Source organism: Patagioenas fasciata, chromosome 25 (genome assembly GCF_037038585.1).
Source record: "Patagioenas fasciata isolate bPatFas1 chromosome 25, bPatFas1.hap1, whole genome shotgun sequence".
In the NCBI taxonomy this organism is placed as follows: Eukaryota; Metazoa; Chordata; class Aves; order Columbiformes; family Columbidae; genus Patagioenas; species Patagioenas fasciata.
Window position 1 is genome coordinate 7,761,252 of NC_092544.1, and position 18,760 is coordinate 7,780,011.

The following is an 18,760-nucleotide window of genomic DNA, read 5'->3' on the forward strand; positions in this document are numbered from 1 at the left end:
CCCCAAATCCCCCCCTCACACCGACCCCCAATGTCCCCCCCCGGCCCCCCAATGCCCCTCACACCGACCCCAATTCCTCCCCCCACACCGACCCCCAATGCCCCTCCCGCCGACCCCCAGCTCCCCTCACAACCTCCACCAAAACGGCGGCGCCTCCCTCTCCTCCCTCCCGCCTTTTCCCGCCACACACTCCCGGACGTGACGCCGGCGAGGGGGCGTGGCCGGCGGCGAGGGGGCGTGGCCGCGGCGCCGGCGGGCGGGAAGCGCCGGGGCGGGAAACACCGGGTGAGGAGATCGCCTCCCCTCGGGTCCCTCGTGTCTCTTCATGTCCCATCGCGTCTCTTCATGTCCCATCGCGTCCCCTCGGGTCCCTCGTGTCCCTTCATGTCCCATCGTGTCCCCTCGCGTCCCTCGGGTCCCTTCATCGTCCCCTCGTGTCCCTCGGGTCCCCTCGTGTCCCCTCATCTCCTCAGCACCCCCGCTGGAGCCCGCCCGTCCCTCCCCTCCAGGAGAGACCCCGGGGCTGGGGCGGATCCGCCATCAATCCCCCCACAGACTTTTTCTGAGATTAACCCGCGGGAAGAGGGCCCACGGGTGCGCGCCCTTCTTTCCCCCTTTTTCCCTTCCCCCCTTTTTCCCTCTTTCCCTCTTTCCACCGTTTCTTTTCCCTCTTTTCCCTCCACTTTCCCTCTTCCCCCTTTTCCCCCCTTTTTCCCTCTTTTCCCTCTTTCCCCCTTTATCCCTGTTTCCCCCCTTTTTCTCCCTTTCCCCCCTTTTTCCCTCTTCCCCCTCTTTTCCCCCTTTTTCTCCCTTTTTCCTTCTTCCCCCCCTTTTCTCCCTTTTCCCTCTTTCCCCCTTTATCCCTCTTTTCCCTCTTTCCGCCCTTTTCCCTCTTCCCCCCTTTTTCCCTCTTTTCCCTCTTTCCCCTTTATCCCTCTTTGCCCCCTTTTTCCCTCTTTTTCCTCTTCCCCCCCTCTTCCCCCTCTTTTCCCTCTTCCCCCTTTTTCCCTTTTCCCCCCTTTTCCCCCTTTTTCCTCTTTCCCCCCTTTTCTCCCCTTTTCCCTCTTCCCTCTTTTCCCTTCTTTCCCCCCTTTCCCTCTTCCCCCCTCTTTCCATCTTATCCCTCTTTTCCCCCTTTATCCCTGTTTCTTCCCTTTTCCCCCCCTTTCCCTCTTTCCTCGCTTTTTCCCTATTTTTCCCTCTTTCCCCCCTTTTTCCCTCTTTTCCCTCTTTCCTCGCTTTTTCCCTCTTTTTCCCTCTTTCCCCCCTTTTTCCCTCTTTCCCCCCTTTTTCCCCCTTTTCCCTCTTTCCTTGCTTTTTCCCCCTTTTCCCTCTTTCCCCCCTTTTCCCTCTTTCCCCCCTTTTCCCTCTTTCCCCCCTTTTCCCCTCTTTTCCCTTTTCCCCCCTTTTCCCTCTTTCCCCCCTTTTCCCCTCTTTTCCCTTTTTCCCCCTTTTCCCTCTTTCCCCCCTTTTTCCCCCTTTCCCCCCTTTTCCCTCTTCCCCGTTTCCCTCTCCCGTTTTCCCGTCCCTCCTCCCATTCCCGTGCAGCCCAACCCCTTCCCCCCTTTTCCCCAGAGCAGTTTTCATACAGATCCCCCCTTTCCCCCCAGCCCCGAACCCCCGGGGGTTTCTCAGCATCAGCAGCCACTTCACTCCCCCCAATTTAACTCTTTGTGTCCCTTTTCCAGGCTCTTTGGGAGCCCGGGTGTCCTGGGGCCGCTCTGGTTTTTGCTCCGGGGTGTTTGGAGCCCGGTGACCATGGACCTGTTTCCCTTGGGCGACGAGCTGCGTGGCTTTGCCCAGAGCCCCGGGCTGCTCTGCGGGGAAGCGCTGGAGCCCGACCTGGAGCCCAGTCTGAGCCTGGAGCCCGACCTGGAGCCCAACCTGAGCCTGGAGCCCATCCTGAGCCTTGAGCCTGACCTGGAGCCCAACCTGAGCCTGGAGCCCAACCTGGAGCCCAATCTGAGCCTTGAGCCCAACCTGGAGCCCAACCTGAGCCTGGTTACTAATGATCAGTATTTACTAATGATGGTCATAATTTATTAATAGTGATCAGTATTTATTAATAACAACCAGTATTTATTAATGATGGTTAGTATTTATTAATGACAATTAGTATTTATTAATAACCACCAGTATTTATTAATAACGGCCAGTATTTATTAATGGCGGTCAGTATTTCTTAATGACAATCAGTATTGATTAATGATGGTATTTATTAAGGATGATTATTATTTATTAATGATGATCAGTATTTGTTAATGGTGATCGGCATTTATTAATAATGGTTAGTATTTATTAATGACGATCAGTATTTATTAATGACCGTCACTATTAATGATGATCAGTATTGATTAATGATGGCGAGTATTTATTAATGATGATCAGTATTTATTAATAACAGTCAGTATTTATTAATGACAATCAGTATCGATTAATGATTGTGAGTATTTATTAATGATGATCAGTATTTATTAATGATGGTCAGTATTTATTAATAACGATCAGTATTTATTAGTGACGGTCACTATTTATTAATGACAATCAGTAATTATTAATGAGGGTCAGTATTTATTAATCCTTGCTATTTAACCCTTTTGGGTTGAAACCTTTGAGACCGAACGCCGATTGATTCCACCGGGCAAGCTCCACCTGCCTGGAGCTTCAGTGCCGACTACGCCATCTGTTCTAAAAGCGCCGCGGCTTTATCATGTTGATTTTTTTACCTATTTATCCTGATTTTTGTCACTTTAGCCACTTGGCGGCTGCTCCGGTTGAGGATGGCGGCGTCTCCATGTGCCGGAACCACGGGTGGTCGGTGGACGCCGAGAGGGGGCAGGTAACGGGCACCCATGGGTGCTGCTCATTGAGCGGGGATCTGAGCGAAGGCGGCGGGGGGGACGGCGGTGCCGTCGAAGCCCTTTGCGGGGGTCGTTACCAAATTGTGCGTAACTGGATGATGCGTAACTGGATGATTTGTGAACGTCGCTGCCGATTGAGTGGAGACGACGGGGTGAGAAAACGAGAAATAGGGAATCGCTGCAGTGTAAAGATTCACGTTGCGCGCTCCCGCCCGGTTTGGGTCGTGTTTAGCGTAGCGGGTTTTATTATCCTCGTTATATAACGGAGAAATAATTGGGAAGAGCAGTTTGCAAAGCGCTTTGATATCCTCCAGCGCCACCGACGCTCCCGGTTCCGTTTGTGCTCAGGTGCGCGACGCGGGCGATGCAAACACCGCGAAACCATCGTTGGGAGATGGAAACGGCGCCTCCGAACCCCCGACACTGTCTGAAAACCCCCCTGGTGATCCCGGTGTTGGTTCCAGTGACAAGGAACGAGGTGGGTGAGGAGTACTTGGATGGTTGTGCGATGATTCGGCAACCGGCGGCGCCGGAGTCGCTTCCCGGAGCACCCGTGTGTGTGTCCCTGGCTGAACCAAGGGTGCTACGTGCCCCAAAACCCCCCAAATTACACCCAAATAACGCTATGGGGACGCGCTCGGCGGCCGCTACCCCAGGGACGGGCTCTGGGAGGCTCCAGGCTCCCGCTGGGTTATTGATCCGAAATACGGAACCCGGCGATCGCCTCGAGTTGGGTGAAAGGGAGGAAGCATCAGCAGGACTGGTGGGTCCCCAGACCCCTCATTTTGGGGTTCGCCGCTTGCTTTTGAGCCAAAAAAGGAGGAAAAGCAGATAAACGCCCGTGTGATTTTGTGCGTTTTCCACCTTTAACCCTTTTCTCGTTCGATGTTGCCCAGATCACCGAAAATGCGTCTCCGGATGGGAAGATCTCGCAGCAAAAAGGCGACGGAGGCCAAAACCCCTCGTGATCCCGACACCGGGATTGAAGCGCTTTCGGCCGCCCCGCGGGGTTAATTCAGTGCGATGCGGATGTCCCCACGTAGCGCTTTGGGGGGAACACCCCGCTTTATGGTTGTGGTTTACGGGGGGTTTATCTCAACCCGGGCCGAGCGATCCCGGTGTAAAACCGCCCGGTGAACCCGGTTTGGGTTCGGCGTCCCCTCGCTGGTTTGTGGTGACAAACGCAGAGCTCGTGCTCCCCAAAAACCCCCAAAATGGGTGCTTTTGTGGAATATGGGATGGAAACAACCCCCCAGCGTTTCGCTGTGATATCGGGTGTAAAAACCACCCGAGTGCTGCGATCGACTGCAAAACCCCATTGGGATGATCCATCAGCGACCGATTTCACCAAAACGATGGGAATTGGGACAATTTGTGGTTGTGATGCCGAGGAACGGTCTCGGCACGATGATTTTGATCCTGAGCCTTGCTTTTCCCCCCTTATTTCTCAATATCCCGCAGGCAGAATGGACGGCGACTTGGGATTGTGCCTGGTGAAGGACGCCCCCAAAATCAGCATCCGGCCGTGAGTCCCCAAACCACCAAAAACGGGCGCAAAACAGGTGCGTCGCGCTTTTCCTGCCCCTCGTTTGGCCCGCCAGGACCCATTGACGTCCATTCCGAACGGAACACGAGGCGCTGATGTCACCGGCGGCGCTGATGTCGCGGCGGAACCCCGGCAACGCTTTGTTGTTCCGAGCCCTCGCAGGGCGTCTCTCCCACTCTGCCGCGTCTTGGAGCGAATCCCTGTGGTTTTCGGCCGAACCGCGCGGTTTCGGTGCCGATCGGAGCACGATGATGCCGTGAGCGCTCAGAACGCCCCCGTCCCCCCCGCCGCGCCGCCGCGGTCCCCGTCACCGCCTCCCGTCCCCTCTCCAGGCAGATCAACGTGGGGAGCGGCTTCCAGGCGGAGCTGCCGGCCCTGCGCGACCCAGCGCAGGCGCAGCAGGACGAGGAGCGCGCGGAGCTGGTCTGGAAGCCCTGGGGGGACATGGACACCGACCCGCAGGCGCCCGACCCAGGTATCGCACGCATTGGGTGCCTGGCCCACCCCACCTGGGCCCCGGGGGGGTCGTCGCTGCTCTTGGGGCTCCCAACGCTGCCTTTTGGGTAGAAATAGTGACGTTTTTCCGTGTGTTTCTTGCTCTCCGCTCCACCTGGTTGGCTCGTTTTCCGCTGTCCCGTATCGCACCTTTTGTCCCCAAAACCCAACTTTTCCTTCTCGTATCGTACCCATTATCATGTCGCACCTTTTCTTGACCAACCCCGACGTTTCCTTTGTCCTATCACACTTTTCTTGATAAAACCCAACTTTTCCTTGTTGTAGCGCGTCTTTTCTTGACATAAACCCAACTTTTCCTTCTCGTATCGTACCCATTGTTGTATCGCACCTTTTCTTGACCAACCCTGACGTTTCCATTGTCCTATCACGTCTTTTCTCAACAAAACCCAACTTTTCCTTGTCCTATCGCATCTTTTCTCAACAAAACCCAACTTTTCCTTGTCTTATCACGTCTTTTCTTGACAGAACCCAACGTTTCTGTTGTCCTATCGCGTCTTTTCTTGACATACACCCAACTTTTCCTTGTCCTATTGGTTCTTATCTTGACCAACTCCAACTTTTCCTTGACCTATTGTGTCTTTTCGTGACAAAAGCCAACTTTTCCTTGTCCTATTGTCTTTTCTTGACATAAACCCAACTTTTCCTTGTCCTATCGCGTCTTTTCTCAACAAAACCCAACTTTTCCTTGTCCTATCGCACCTTTTCTTGACAAACCCCAACATTTCCTTTATCATATCGCATCTTTTCTTGACCAACTCCAACTTTTCCTTGAATCGTACCCATTGTCGTATCACGCTTTTCCTTGACAAACCCCAGCTTTTCCTTGTTGGATCCCATTTTTCCACCCCCAAACCCCAACATCCCCATGTCACATCCCCCTTTCCCCCAACACCCCCATGTCACATCCCCCTTTCCCCAAACCCCAACACCCCCATGTCACATCCCCCTTTCCCCCAACACCCCCATGTCACATCCCCCTTTCCCCAAACCCCAACACCCCCATGTCACATCCCCCTTTCCCCAAACCCCAACACCCCCATGTCACATCCCCCTTTCCCCAAACCCCAACACCCCCATGTCACATCCCCCTTTCCCCAAACCCCAACACCCCCATGTCACATCCCCCTTTCCCCAAACCCCAACACCCCCATGTCACATCCCCCTTTCCCCCCCAAACCCCAACATCCCCACCTCATATCACCCCATTTCCCCCCCGAACCCCAACATCCCCATGTCCCATCACCCCGTTTCCCCCACCCCGTGTCGGTTGCAGTGTTGACCCTGCTGTCCATGGCAAGCTCCAGCACCATCCCCGGGAGCTCCAGCACCGTCCCCGGGAGCTCCAGCGCCATCCCCAGGAGCTCCAACGCCATCCTCGGGAGCTCCAGTGCCGTCCCTGGGAGCTCCAGTGCCATCCTCGGGAGCTCCAGTGCCATCCCTGGAAACTCCAGCGCCATCTTCGGGAGCTCCAGTGCTGTTCCTGGGAGCTCCAGTGCTGTCCCCGGGAGCTCCAGTGCCATCCCCGGGAGCTCCAGTGCCATCCCTGGGAGCTCCAGTGCCATCCCCGGGAGCTCCAGTGCCATCCTCGGGAGCTCCAGTGCCGTCCCCGGGAGCTCCAGTGCCGTCCCTGGGAGCTCCAGTGCCATCCCCGGGAGCTCCAGTGCCATCCTCGGGGCTCCAGTGCTGTCCCTGGGAGCTCCAGCGCCGTCCCCGGCGCCGTCCCCAACCTGGAGCTGGCCCTGCACTGCCTGCACGCGGCGCGCGGCGACCTGATGGTGAGTGACCCCAAAACCACCCGATATCACCCCAAACCCCCTGATATCACCCCCAAACCCCCCGATATCACCCCCAAAGCCCCCCGATATCACCCCCATACCCCCGATATCTCCCCAAAACCCCCGATATCTCCCCAAACCCCCCTGATATCACCCCAAAACCTCCTGATATCTCCCCAAAACCCCTTGATACCAGCCCAGAACCCCCTAATATCACCCCAAACCCACCGATATCATCCCCAAAAGCCCCAGTATCACCCCCATGTCCCCGATATCACCCCAAACCCCCCGATATCACCCCAAAACCCCCTGATATCTCCCCAAATCCCATTGATATCTCCCCAAAACCCCCCGATATCTCCCCAAAACCCCCGATATCTCCCCAAAGCCCCCCGATATCACCCCAAAACCCCCCGATATCACCCCAAAACCCCCCGATATCACCCCAAAACCCCCTGATATCTTCCCAAAACACCCCGATATCTCCCCAAAACAACTTGGCATCTGCCCAAATCCCCTTGATATCACCCCAGAACCCCTTGATATCACCCCAGAACCCCCCGATATCACCCCAAAACCCTATGATATCTCCCCAAAACCCCCCGATATCACTCCAAACCCCCCCAGTATCTCCCCAAAACCCCCCAATATCACCTCAAAATCTCCCGATATCTCCCCAAACCCCCTGATATCACCCCAGAACCCCCCAATATCACCCCCAAGCCACCCGATATCACCCCCAAAAGCCCCAATATCACCCCCATGCCCCCGATATCACCCCAAAACCCCCCGGTATCACCCCAAAACCCCGATATCACCCCAAAACCCCCTCATATCACCCCAAAATCCCCTGATATCTCCCCAAAACACCCCGATATCTCCCCAAAACACCTTGATATCACCCCAAAACCCCCTGATATCTCCCCAAAACACCCTGATATCTCCCCAAAACACCTTGATATCACCCCAAAACCCCCTGATATCTCCCCAAATCCCGATATCACCACAAAACCCCTCGATATCTCCCCAAAACCCCTCGATATCACCCCAAAACCCCCTGATATCTCCCCAAAACCCCTCGATATCTCTTCAAAACCCCCTGATATCTCCCCAAAGCCCCTCAATGTTACCCCAAAACCCCCCGATATCACCCCCAAACCCCGATATCACCCCAAAACCCCCCGATGTCTCCCCAAAACACCCCGATATCTCCCCAAAACACCTCGATATCACCCCAGACCCCCCAATATCACCCCAAAACCCCCTGATATCTCCTCAAATCCCCTGATATCACCCCAGAACCCCTCGATATCACCCCACACCCCCTGATATCTCCCCAAAACCCCTCAATATCACCCCAAAACCCCTCGATATCACCCCAAAACCCCCTGATATCTCCCCAAAACCCCTTGATATCACCCCAAAACCCCCCGATATCACCGCCAAACCCCCCGATATCACTCCAAAACCTCCTGATATCTCCCCAAAACCCCCCGATATCACCCCAAATCCTCCTGATATCTCCCCAAAACCCCCCGATATCACCCCAAACCCCCCGATATCTCCCCAAAACCCCCTGATATCACCCCCAAACCTCCTGATATCGCCCCAAAACCCCCCGATATCTCCCCAAGCCCCCCGATATCTCCCCAAAACCCCCCGATATCACCCCAAAACCCCCAAAATCACAACTTGGGGCGTCCTGCTCCGAATGGAAGGCGAACCCCGAGCCTCTTCCTCTTGCAGAAGGCGCTGGAGATGCTGCTTTCGGGGGGGCCCCCCAAGTCCAAATCGGACCCTCTGGCCAATTATCATTACGCAGGTAAACGAGGAACGGGGCCCATTCCCCCCCAGGACACAAACAGACACCACGATACCCTTTCCACGCCGATTTAAACATCTTGGGCTGCCGATAACGACCCCCCCGCCCCGTTTGCTAATTGCGTTCCCCATAACGAACCCGCTCATTGCCCCGCAGGCTCGGACACGTGGACGCCATTGGAGCAGCAGCTTTTCCACCGTGCTTTTGCCACCCACAAGAAGGACTTTTATCGCATCCACAAGAAGGTAAATCCCCCAAAATCATCGGGTTTTAACCCAAAAAGCCGCGTTTTTGAGTCACGCATCGAACTCCCGTTCTCCAAATGTCATTTTGCTGCTTAACGCTGCAAAAAAGGCACCGGAATGAGACAAAACGAGGCGTAAATGTGATTTACCGCAGCGTTTCCATCCTAAACCGCCCCTATCCCCTCGCTTAGGTCCAGACTAAGACTGTGGCCCAGTGTGTTGAATATTACTACATCTGGAAGAAAACGACCAAACTCAAGTCCTACCGAGCAAAAGGGACGGGCAAAAAAGCCAAGAGAAACAAGGAAAAGGCCGAGGAGAAGGTAGAAAACGCGTTTACACAGAATTTGCGCTGCAGGAAAACCGCCTTGAGGCCAAAAAAGCGGCTTTTTGGGCCCGAAATGGGCTCGATTGGCTGCAGGTTGATTGCAGTGATTCCAGGTATTAACGATCCTGGTGGGGTTTGAATGGTTTGGGGGATATTCTGTGGTTTTGGCTTCGCCGCCGAAGGGAATTGCTGTGCGTTCCCTGCCAAAAAGCGGTGGTTTGTGTCACAAAAAGAGCCGGTTTTGGCTCTTTTAGCCTCACCTGGCTGAGTTGTCTCTATGGGCTGTTCCATAGGGTCTTGTTTCCAAGCTGGTTTATTCTCAGCGCTCTCGACCTTTGGTGAAAGGGGGGAATGAGGGGAATCTCTGCTTTCCAGGCCACTTTCCAGCCCCCGAAGAAGAAGCCCCGTCCCTCGCCCGAGGAAAGGGCCAAAATGAAGCAGCAAATGGCCCAAAATGAGGGCGCCGGGGAGTCCTTTCCATGCACGGAGTGCGGCAGGTGAGTTGTTGCTTATTTGGGGATAAAGAGGTTAAAAGGTGTTAAAGCCACCCGGCGCGGAGCCGAGAAACGGCGCCGGACCCGCGCCAAAACGCACCCAGAGAGGGTGAAGCCAAAAAGCACTAAAACCTGGGTTTTCCGCCCCGTTTCCAGGGCGTTTGCCACGATGCGGGGCAAGAACGCACACATGAGGTGGCACCGGGCGCGGGAGCTGCAGGCGGGGACCGAGCTGACTCCAAAGGGCTTGGAAATTGAGGACAAACCAGCCGAAATGGTGATTGCTGCGCTGGTTCTGGAGCCGCAGGCCGGGACCGAGCTGCCCATAAAGTGCTTGAAGATTGAGGAGAAACCAGCTGAAATGGCGATTGCGGGACCGGAGCTGCAGGATGGCACCGAGCCGCCCCCAAGATCCTTGGAAATTGAGGACAAACCAGCCGTAATGGAGATTGCGGTGCCAGAACCGCAGGTGGGGACCGAGCCGCCCCAAAAATGCTTGAAGATTGAGGACAAACCAGCCGAAATGGTGAATGCGGGACCGGAGCTGCAGGATGGCACCGAGCCACCCCCAAAGGGCCTGAATATCGAGGAGAAACCAGCTGAAATGGTGATTGCAGCGCTGGAGCCGCAGACCGGGACTGAGCCACCCCTGAAATGTGTGAAAATTGAAGAGAAACCAGCTGAAATGGTGACTGTGGCGCTGGAGCCGCAGGCTGAGACCAAGCTGCCCCTAAAGTGCTTCAAAATTGAGGGCAAACCAGCCAAAATGGTGATTGTGGGACCAGAGCTGCAGGATGGCACTGAGCCACCCCCAAAGGGCCTGGAAATTGAGGAGAAACCAGCTGAAATGGCGATTGCTGCGCCGGTTCTGGAGCCGCAGGCCGGGACTGAGCCGCCTCCAAGATGCTTGGAAATTGAGGAGAAACGAGACAAAATGGTGATTGCGGGACCGGAGCTGCAGGCTGACACTGAGCCACCACCAAAATACCTGCAAATTGAGGACAAACCAGCTGAAACGGTGATTGCGGCGCCAGCGCCGGAGCCGCAGGCTGAGACCGAGCCCACCCTGAAGCGCTTTAAAATTGAAGAGAAACCAGCGGAAATGGCGATGCCGGAGCCGGAGGCCGGGACTGAGCCACCCCTGAAGCGCTTAAGAATTGAGGAGAAAGCAGCTGAAATGGAGATTGCAGCACTGGAGCTGCAGGCCGGGACTGAGCCACCGCCAAAGTGTTTGAAAATTGAGGAGAAAGCAGCCGAAATGGAGATTGCGGTGCCAGAGCCACAGGCCGGGACCGAGCCGCCCGAAAAGTGCCTGAAAATTGAGGGAAAACCAGCGGAAATGGTGATTGTGGCACCGGAGCCGCAGGTGGGGACCGAGCCGCCCCCAAAATGCTTTCAAATTGAGGAAAAAACAGGCGAAATGGCGATGCCGGTGCGGGAGCTGCAGGCCGGGACCGAGCCGCCTCCAAATTGCCTGGAAATGGAGGAAAAAGCAGCTGAAAAGGCGATTGCGGAGCCAGAGCCGGAGGCCGGGACCGAGCCGCCCCCAACGTGTGTGAAGATTGAGGAGAAAGCAGCTGAAATGGAGATGCCGGAGCCAGAGCCTCAGGCCGGGACTGAGCCACCACCAAAGTGCCTGAATATTGAGGAGAAACCAGCTAAAATGGAGATTGTGGTGCCAGCACCAGAGCCACCGGCCGGGACCGAGCCGCCCCCAAAATGCGTTAAAATTGAGGAGAAAGCAGCTGAAATGGTGATTGTGGCACTGGAGCTGCAGGTGGGGACCGAGCCGCCCCCAAAATGCTTTGAAATCAAGAAACCAGGTGAAATGGCGATGCCGGAGTCGGAGCTGCAAGCTGGGATGGAGCCGCCCCCAAAGCGCCTGAAAATTGAGGAGGAACCAGCCGAAATGGGGATTGCGGCACCGGAGCTGCAGGACGGGACCGAGCCACCACCAAAATACCTGAAAATTGAGGAGGAACCAGCCGAAACGGTGATTGCGGCACCAGAGCTGCAGGACGGGACCGAGCCACCACCAAAATACCTGAAAATTGAGGAGGAACCAGCCGAAACGGTGATTGCGGCACCAGAGCCACGGGCCGGGACCGAGCCGCCCCTGAAGCACTTGGAAATTGAGAAACCAACCGAAATGGCGATTGTGACGCCGGAACCGCCGGCTGAGACCGAGCCACCACCAAAATGCATGAAAATAGAGGAGAAACCAACCGAAATGGCGATGCCGGAGCCGCAAGCCGGGACCGAGCCGCCCCCGAAGCGCCTTAAAATGGAGGAACCAGCCGAAATGGGGATCGCGGCGCCGGAGCAGCGCCCGGGGTAGGTTTGCGCCCTCAGGAAACCCCCGCGCCGAAACCACCGTCGGCTTTCCCACCGGACGGCGCATCCAGAGGGGGTTTTTGGGGAGAAAAGGGGTGAATCTGCGCGTGTTTGAAGAAGCGACCGCGGGGGGTTTGGTTTCTCGGCATCGGGTTTGATGGGAAGAGCTGGCGCCCGATCGTCATCTCCGGCACCAGGGGGCGCACGGAACGGGGCCGGAATTGGGCTGAAATCCTGCGAGATTGGGAAAAAACGCCGCTGTGAGATCAACGGGCAGCGGCTGCTCGCGGTGGGAAGAACCGGAAAGGGAAATGGTGGCAAAATGGTGCCGTAAAGCGCACCGATCTGAGCCGAGAAACAGGGGTTTTGGTGTTTTTCTTTCTATTTAACGCGCTTTCTGCTTTGCTTAATAAACTGGGTTCTGGAATGAGTTGAAGTTCGTTAATGCAGCGATTTGTGACAACGGGGGGGTTGAGTTGTTTGATTAATGAAAAGTTAATTAAGGGTCTTGTCACACCAGGAGGGATGGAAGGGGGATTTATTTTGGGAGGTCTTGAGATTTATTGCTGTCACGATACCGGGGCTGTTGGTGCCACCCATCGCGATACCGGGGCCGTCGGTGCCACCCATCGTGATACCGGGGCCATTGTCGCTGCCCATCACGATACCGGGGCCATCAGTGCCACCCATTGCGATACCAGGGCCGTCAGTGCCACCCATCGCGATACCAGGGCCGTCGGTGCCACCCATCGCGCTACCAGGACCATCATTGCTGCCCATCACGATACTGGGGCCGTCGTCACTGCTGTTGTGACGATACCAGCGCTGTTGTTGCCACCTGTCGTGATACCAGGACCATCAGTGCTCGCTATTGCGATACCGGGGCCGTCGGTGCCGCCCTTCGCGATACCGGGGCTGTTGGTGCCACCCATCGCGATACCGGTGCTGTCGGTGCTGCCGTCGCAATACCGGGACCGTCAGTGCTGCCCATCACGATACTGGAGCTGTTGGTTCTGCCCATCACGATACCAGGGCCCCTGTCACTGCCCATCACAATATCAGGGCCGTCGGTGCTGCCGTCGCAATACCAGCTCCATCACTGCTGCCCGTCGCGATACCGGGGCTGTCGGTGCCGCTGTCGCGATACCGGGGCTGTCGGTGCCGCTGTCGCGATACCGGGGCCGTCGGTGCTGCTGTCGCGATACTGGGGCCGTCGGTGCTGCTGTCGCGATACCGGGGCCGTCGGTGCTGCTGTCGCGATACCGGGGCTGTTGTCGCTGCCCAACGGTGAGAGGAAAGCTGCACTTGGAAGGGATTTCCTGTCCAGAGTCCTCATCGTCTTGGCCATGCACAGCACAGTGAGATGTTCCCCATCGAACAGAAACGGTAACTGGGGTCTGTGGAGAGCGCAGGGGGTAAAAGGGGTCTGGGAGGAAACTCTGCCTGAGGAAAAGTGAGACATCCCTTTTCCCTCTGTTTTAGAAGCCCCAGCCAACTCGAGAGCATCTTGGGAGGGGTCGAGCTGCACTTACCCAGAGGACACAGCAGCTGGAGGAAGCCAGGAGAGATCGGCGTGGAGAGGACGAGCGCAAGGAGGCTGCAAAAGGGAGAGGAAAGAAATCAGTGCCGCGGCCACTGCTGTTGCTGGGATGGGAGACGTGAGGGCCTGGGGAGCTGCGGTGGGGCAGCCGTGGCTGGCAGAGCAGCCCCACGCACCCCTCAGTAGGATGGGAATGAAGAATATGAGGAGCAAAAGTAAGAAAACTCATGGGCTAAGATAAAAAAACACAAGTGAGATAAGTAATTGAAAGAGGAAGAGAGAATAAAACGCAAGGCGTGATGCAAAGACTCGTGGGCTCCCACAAGCACAGGGAGATCCCGCAGACCCCGAGCGATGGCTGCCCTGCAACCCCCTTCCCTCCCTTCTTACTGATGAGCACCACGTTAGGGCGCTGTTGGTGCCACCCATCGCGATACCGGGGCTGTTGGTGGCACCCATCGCGATACCGGGGCTGTCGGTGCCACCCATCACGATACCGGGGCCGTCGGTGCCACCCATCGCGATACCGGGGCCGTCGGTGCCACCCATCGCGATACCGGGGCCGTCGGTGCCACCCATCGCGATACCGGGGCCGTCGGTGCCACCCATCGCGATACCGGGGCTGTCGGTGCCACCTATCGCGATACCGGGGCCGTCGGTGCCACCCATCGCGATACCGGGGCCGTCGGTGCCACCCATCACGATACCGGGGCCGTCGGTGCCACCCATCGCGATACCGGGGCCGTCGTCACTGCTGTTGTGACGATACCAGCGCTGTTGTTGCCACCTGTCGCAATACCAGGACCATCAGTGCTCGCTATTGCGATACCGGGGCCGTCGGTGCCACCCATCGCGATACCGGGGCCGTTGGTGCCACCCATCGCGATACCGGGCTGTCGGTGCCACCCATCGCGATACCGGGGCTGTCGGTGCCACCCATCGCGATTCCGGGGCTGTCGGTGCCACCCATCGCGATACCGGGGCTGTCGGTGCCACCCATCGCGATACCGGGGCCGTTGGTGCCACCCATCGCAATACCAGGGCTGTTGGTGCCACCCATCGCGATACCGGGGCGATACCGGCCCCTCCTGGGGCAGCAGGGGTCCAGTACCAGCACGGTTTGGGGGTGGACCCGCTGGAAAGCAGCTCTGCGAGAAGGACTTGGGAGTTCTGGGTGACATCAGGTTGGCCACAAGTCACCAATGTGTCCTTGTGGTCACGAGGCCGAGGGTACCTGGGGGATATTTATTAAGAAGAGTGTGAGCAGCAGGTGAGAGAGGTGAATCCTCCCCCTCTGCCCCACCCTGGGGAAGCTGCATCTGCAGTTCTGGGTCCAGTTCTGGGCTCCCCAGTTGAAGAAGGACAAGGAGTTACTGGAGGGAGTCCAGTGGAGGGACACAGAGATGCTGAGGGGTCTGGAGCATCATTCTGATCAGGAGAGACTGAGAGAGCTGGGGCTGTTGAGCTGGAGAAGAGAAGCTGAGAGGGATGTGATCAATGGGATCAATATCTCAGGTGGGTGTCAGGATGGAGCAGACTCTGTTCAGTGGTGCCCAGCGCCGGGGTGAGGGGCATCGGGCACAGACTGAAACCCAGGAGGCTCCATCTGAACGGAAGGAGAAACTTGCTTGCTGGGAGGTGCCAGAGCGCGGCCCAGGCTGCCCAGAGCGGGTGTGGAGTCTCCTTCTGTGAGACATTCAGACCCCTGGGATCCTGTGTGATCTGCTCTGGGACCCCGCGGGAGCAGGGGGGTTGGACTGGATGATCTCCAGAGATCCCTTCATCCCAAACCAGAATGGGGTTCTGAGGGAAGGGGAGAGGAGGAAGGGGAGAGGAGGAAGGGGAGAGGAGGAAGGGGAGAGGAGGAAGGGGAGAGGAGGAAGGGGAGAGGAGGAAGGGCAGAGGAGGAAGGGCAGAGGAGGAAGGGCAGAGGAGGAAGGGCAGAGGAGGAAGGGCAGAGAAGAGAAGCTGGGGCTGTGAAACAGAGGGAAAAGGGATGTTTCACTCTTCCCCTCACAAAGTTCCCTGCCAGCCTCCAAATTCTTTTTGATCTCAGGGACCCCCCAGGGATCCCAGAAACCACTGAGACCCCCCCAGACCCACTCGCAAGAACCCCTGGGACCCCCCCCCAAACCCAGGTTTCCCCCTTTCTCCCCTCCAGCCCCCAGGGACCTCACAACCCACCCAGGACCCCCGAGGGGCAGCTGCATGGGGGGGGGCTCTGACACCCCAAAAGTGATGGGGCGCATGGGGTGATGTGGATCCCCCTGTGGTGGTTTGGGGGTCCCTGAGTTGCCGTCCCCCCACTTTAGAGCTTTTGTACAAATTGTCTCTATATTCGTAGCTGGGGGAAAAAGCGGCCCCTCCCCAGTGCTGCTCCCACAAACCTGGGGGGGCCTGGGTGGGTCCTCTGGGTCCCCCCCACTGGCACGGGGGGAAAGGAAAGGATTTAGCACAGAAATCACAGTATCACAGTATCACGGTGTGTTTGGGACTGGAAGGGACCTCGAAAGCTCATCCAGTGCAATCCCCCCATGGAGCAGGAACGCCCAGGAGAGGTCGCACAGGAACATGTCCAGGGGGTTTGAACGTCTGCAGGGAAGGAGACCCCACAGCCCCCTGGGCAGCCTGGGCCGGGCTCTGCCACCCTCACTGGGAAGAAGTTCTTTCTCAAATTTAAGTGGAACCTCTTGTGTTCCAGCTTGATCCCATTGCCCCTCGTCCTATCATTGTTTGCCACCGAGAAGAGCCCGGCTCCATCCTCCTGGCACTCACCCTTTATATATTTATAAATATTAATGAGGTCACCCCTCAGTCTCCTCTTCTCCAAACTAAAGAGCCCAGCTCCCTCAGCCTTTCCCCACACGGGAGATGCTCCACTCCCTTCAGCATCTTGGTGGCTGCGCTGGACCCTCTCCAGCAGTTCCCTGTCCTTCTGGAACTGAGGGGCCACAACTGGACACAATATTCCAGGTGTGGTCTCCCCAGGGCAGAGCAGAGGGGCAGGAGAACCTCTCTGACCTACTGACCACCCCCTTCTAACCCACCCCAGGTCCCATTGGCTTCCTGGCCACAAGGGCCCAGTGCTGGCTCATGCTCACCCTGCTGTCCCCAGGACCCCAGCTCCCTTTCCCTACCCTGCTCTCTAACAGCTCATTCCCAGCCTATACTGACCCTGGGGTTGTTCCTGCCCAGGTGCAGCACTCTGCACTTCCCCTTGTTAAATCTCACCAGGTTATCCCCCCCCAGCTCTCAGCCTGTCCAGGTCTCTGATGGCAGCACAGCTTCCAGGGTCACCCACTCCTCCCAGCTTGGTGTCCCCAGCAAACTCGCTGACAGTCACTCAATTCCCTCATCCGAATCGTTAACGAATATATTGAATAATATTGGCCCCTGAGGCCCTGCACTGGATCCAGGCCTCAACCGGACTCTGCCCATTGACCACCACTCTCTGGCTTCTCCCTCTCAGCCAGTTTGCACCCCCCACTCCCCACTGCCCAGAGCACCCCTCCCCAGCTCAGCTGTGCGGATGCTGTGCAGACGGTGTCAGAGGCTTTGCTGAAGCCCAGGGAGCCCACACCCACCGCCCGCCCCCTCCATCCACCCGGGTACGTTCCCATGAACGGCGACGGGGTTGGTGGGGATGAACTGAGCTGAGCCCGAAATCAAGAGATTGAGCCACGCGCTCAGAGCGATATCGGCTGTTCAACCGCTCAGTCACCGCATTTTTAAACTACAGAATGTAGATCACAGGGGTTTAATTACGGGAAATATTTAACTGTTTAATGATGGATTTTTAATGCGGAGAGGGACCAACGAAGTGGGGTTTAAGCACCACTGCCTCTGACGGACGTTTAATCCCAAGAAATTTAATGGGAAATTAATTTAATTTGAAATGTTCTTTATCAAACTGTTCAGGTCACTTTTGAGATACAAAAAGTTTTTAAAGCAAAACATTAATCCCAGTAAATTTCCAACAACGCTCCCTTCCGTGAAACCAAAATTCAACAAAAACCTCAACGAAACGTCAACATTTGTTGTTTTTTAGTTAACGTTCAAATGTCGCGTTTAATGTTACACATTTAATTTATACACTGGAGGCCTTGGTGCGGGGGGGCTGGGGGGAGGGTGTGTTAAAGGGACATTGGGGGGCACATTTGGGGCTGTTTTGGGGTCAAAAAGGGGCATTGAGGTTCAGGGGGACTTGAGGGAGTCGCGGGGGGCGGGGACCGATCGGGGGGGCGGGGGGAGCCCCGCAGGGGGATTTGCTGGGGGAGGCAGGGTCAGCAGGGCCTCCCCTCCCCCGCAAAGGGACCCAGGGCCCCCCAAACCTGGTCCCTCCTGCCGGCTGCACCCCAACCCCCACAGCTCCCCTGCACCCCCAGACCCGCCCCGCGCCCCCCACAACCCCCGCACCAACCAAATCCGCCCCCGCCGCTCACCCGGGACGGAACTGGCGGCGATCGCGGTCCCAGCGCGGTGTGAGGAGGATTTTCAACCGCGGAACTGCGGGGGCGACCAGCGGGACCCCCCCACTGCCGCCCGGGGGCAACACGGCGACCGCCCGGGGGCAACACGGCGACCGCCCGGCCCCGGCCAGCGGGGCCGCAGCCCCGGGCCCCCCGCCCGCCCCCGCAGCCGCTGCAGCCGCAGGACCCGCCCGTGGCAGCGGCGCTCCGGCGGCAGGAGGGGACGAACCGCCACGGCCGGGCCGCCGCTCCCGGGGCGGGCTGCCTGGCCACGCCCCCGGCACCGCCATTGGCCACACAGCCGGCTCGTCACCGTCCCTCAGCACCCGTCCCGAGCCGCCATTGGCCTGGAGGCGGCCTCCTGATGCCCATTGGCTGTGCCGCTTCCAGCGGGAAGTCCCTCCCCTTCCCGACACGGCTCCGCGCCTGCGCAGTGCAGCCCCCGCGCAGCCCCGCGGTGGCGCCGTCGTCCGTTGCGGGCTCTCGCTGCTGTTTAATCCAATTCTTTAATTGTGTTGTTTAAACGCGGGTTCATGAGAGCACAAGCGAAACAGCGCTGGGTGCGCGGGAGATTCGCTCGGCCCAACACGCACACCTTTAACAACAGGAAGTGTGTTAATTACAGTAAGTGTTCATAATGACCCCAGAACTGTGCATGTCCATGAGGTGATCTCAGAACCGTTTCCACAGCCCTGAGCCCCCTGTTCTCCTGCGCAGTGGCACTGGGTGCATTTGAGGAGGGGTCCTTGGGGTCTTTGGATGAAGGCTCCTCAGCCTCCTCACAGTGGGCTTTGCCCCTTTGGCTCATTGTGAGGAACTGGTGGGACCCA

At 57.3% G+C, this 18,760-nt stretch overlaps 2 protein-coding genes across 2 annotated transcripts; one reads left to right on the forward strand and one right to left on the reverse strand.

The window, feature by feature from the left end:
* Positions 1–1,890: 1,890 nt before the first annotated feature.
* LOC136115897 (uncharacterized) lies at positions 1,891–12,445 on the forward strand. The gene is made up of 11 exons (XM_065862110.2): positions 1,891–2,001; positions 2,755–2,839; positions 3,210–4,663; positions 4,740–4,882; positions 6,197–6,399; positions 6,564–6,698; positions 8,445–8,520; positions 8,677–8,765; positions 8,957–9,088; positions 9,469–9,590; positions 9,744–12,445. The coding sequence occupies exons 3-11, from the start codon at positions 4,503–4,505 to the stop codon at positions 11,923–11,925; spliced, it is 3,243 nt and encodes a 1,080-aa protein (XP_065718182.2). The 5' UTR covers positions 1,891–2,001; positions 2,755–2,839; positions 3,210–4,502; the 3' UTR covers positions 11,926–12,445.
* On the reverse strand, positions 12,444–18,273 carry LOC139825609 (uncharacterized). Its single transcript, XM_071799058.1, has 4 exons — positions 18,268–18,273; positions 17,904–18,191; positions 13,454–13,518; positions 12,444–13,318 (listed from the first exon to the last, which is right to left on the reverse strand). The coding sequence occupies exons 1-4, from the start codon at positions 18,271–18,273 to the stop codon at positions 13,018–13,020; spliced, it is 660 nt and encodes a 219-aa protein (XP_071655159.1). The 3' UTR covers positions 12,444–13,017.
* Between the last annotated feature and the right edge of the window lie 487 nt (positions 18,274–18,760).